The sequence below is a fragment of the Monoraphidium neglectum genome, assembly GCF_000611645.1.
Source record: "Monoraphidium neglectum strain SAG 48.87 unplaced genomic scaffold scaffold05165, whole genome shotgun sequence".
NCBI lineage: Eukaryota > Viridiplantae > Chlorophyta > Chlorophyceae > Sphaeropleales > Selenastraceae > Monoraphidium > Monoraphidium neglectum.
In genome coordinates, this window is record NW_014008465.1 from 1 (window position 1) to 2,533 (window position 2,533).

The following is a 2,533-nucleotide window of genomic DNA, read 5'->3' on the forward strand; positions in this document are numbered from 1 at the left end:
TCCCCCTTCCCCCCACTCATACCCCCCCCCTTGCATGACGACCGATGACGTCACCAGGTGGTCCTGCTGCGCAACCGCGACAGGATCCAGCAGCTGTGGCCGCCGGTGATGGACCACCTGGCAGCCATCATACGCGGAAAACGTGAGGGGGGCGACACGTGCAGGTTCTGACACGCGAGCGCCGCGTCGCGGCACGCGCCCGGCCGCCGCCGATTCAAATTTTTTCGCCGACGCCTGCAATCGCTGCCTTGATTCCCGACTGCACCTGGGAGACTGCCAGCCACACGTCCTTAATCGGTTGATGCCCATGCACACACACACACATACACACACACACACACACACGCATACACACACACACGCCTGCTCTCGGTCCCCCGTCGCCTGCCCACCTGCCCGCGCCAGAGGTGGACGGCGCGGTGGTGGCCGCGGCCGCGACGGGCGTGCTGCGGCTGTGCCAGCGGCTGCTGCCCTACAAGCCGGACGCGGCCGAGCCGCTGCTCAGGGGGCTGCAGCTCGTGCCAGGACTCGCACCAGAGGTGAGGGGGAGGGGCCGGCTGATGAGGGATGTGCACACACGCCAGGCGATGCCGGCCACGCGGGCCGAACGGCCGGGCGGGCGGGCCGGCCCGGGTCGTTGGGGCTCGCTCATGCTTTGTGCAGCGCACGCTGCGGCGGCGCGCGTTGTTGCCTGCGGGGCTCGGGCGTGTGGCGGATGGACCGCGCCGCCACAACCAGGGGTGGCTCGGAGGCTTGCGGCGGGGCCGCCTTCTTCTTGTGACAGCCTGCCCACCCTGACATGCGCCCCTGTATCGTTTTCACACACTGTTACTCACTTGCACACTCACGCGCGCTCTCACGCACACACGCATACACACACATGAGCGCACATAAACACATGCACAAACATGCCTGTGCACTCTTCCTCCATGCCAGGTGGCATGGGACAATGCGGAGGCCATTGCGGCCGAGATGCTGGCGCTGGTGCAGGTGGGGGCCTCGCCTGCTGCCCTACTTTCCGATGTTGAAGTCGGGCCAACCAAGCCACTAGGGCCCGTTTGGTCGCCTCGGTCACAGTAAATTGCATTGTTCCTGGGCTCTGTTGCAATTGGCAGCTCACCTGGTGATATCAGGGGAGTGCCTTGGCTGCTAGCCAGCTCTGGCTGCACACACGCACACACACACACGCCCACACAGACACACACACAAACACACACACACACACATCCATACACACACAACCATTCAAAGACACACAGACACACAGACACACACATTGCTACACACAGTCGCACACCAACCACAGATCAGACACGCTCTCTCCCCCAAACCCCCGGCACTCTCCCCCCAGGCGGCGTCCCCCCACATCAAGGCCCAGTGGGCGTGGGCCAGTGTCTGCAACCTCACCAAAATGACGTCAGTCAAGAGGGAGGCATTCCCCATTAGCCTGGAGGCAAGACACGGGGGGGCAGGGGGGGTGTCGGGGGCACACACCTGGGGATGGGGTTTGGGCGGGGTGGTGCAAAGGAGACTTGCATGTTTGTGTGTGAGAGGGGGGGGCGTGTATGGGGTGCGTGTTTGGCCTGTGCGTGTGCTTGTAAACGGGGGGCCTGATGGCGGGTGCTTGTCTTTCATCGCCTGAAGATGCTCGAGACTGCGCCCGGCGTGGCGCGGCGCCGAGTCGCGCTTGGGGAGATCGGCCCCCGGCTCGCACCCACGACGCGCGCCAGTCCCGTCATGCACCCCCCCCCCCTCTCCGTCGGCCCCCGCAGGCGCTGTCTTGGGTGGTGCGCGAGGCGCTGACGCCGCTGAACTACGTTCTTGCGGTGGAGGCTGCGGTGTGGTTCGTGGAGCGCGCGGCGGCGGAGCACCCGGCAATGAAGGTATGCGTTTTGAGGGGCGGAGGGGGGGATGGGTGGCGCCTGTGGGGAGGGCACCGCGGCCGCGCCACGGTGTTGACGTTGTGGGAATAGTAGTAGAGGCCAGAGCGGGCCAGGGGCGCGGCTGGAGGGGCCGACTGTCGGCGGCCCAGCGATGGGACATCCACTCTTGTACACGTCCCTGCCCCCATCAACTTGTGCACGTGCAGCTGCTCGCATCAGGGGTTGTACACACACACACACACACACATACATCCACAATCACAATCATACACATGCAAGCGCACACACACACACACACGATAACAATCACACACGATACGCACAATCACACTCACAGCCTGAGGTGTTGGAGCTGCTGCTGGTGCTGGCGGCCTGGCTGGAGGGCTGGTCCGCCAGCCTCGCAGGTGTGGGGGGGGGGCCTGGGGCGGAATGATGTCAGCAGACCTTCCCCCCCTCCAAAAACCCTAAACCTTAAACCCTAAACCCTCACGAGACCCTGCAACCCCTTCATGAGCCACCCAAAACCCCGCCGCCCGCAGCCCCCACATGCCTGAAGCAGACGGCCGCAGTAGCCACCGCGCCCACAACCCCCCCCCCCCCCCTTGACCACCTCTGGAGCGCATCCTCAGCAAGCCAGCTCTGTATCATAC

At 64.7% G+C, this 2,533-nt stretch overlaps 1 protein-coding gene across 1 annotated transcript in view; it reads left to right on the top strand.

Annotated features, from left to right (window-relative positions):
* Positions 1–108: 108 nt before the first annotated feature.
* MNEG_15254 (hypothetical protein) overlaps positions 109–2,533 on the top strand; it is a gene marked incomplete at both ends in the record, with an annotated part of 3,750 nt that continues 1,325 nt past the window's right edge. Inside the window, 6 exons of the mRNA XM_014036275.1 lie at positions 109–142; positions 406–539; positions 937–990; positions 1,352–1,393; positions 1,773–1,883; positions 2,221–2,287. Coding sequence (XP_013891729.1) covers positions 109–142; positions 406–539; positions 937–990; positions 1,352–1,393; positions 1,773–1,883; positions 2,221–2,287 — 442 coding nt within the window. The remainder of the gene's footprint in view (positions 143–405; positions 540–936; positions 991–1,351; positions 1,394–1,772; positions 1,884–2,220; positions 2,288–2,533) is intronic.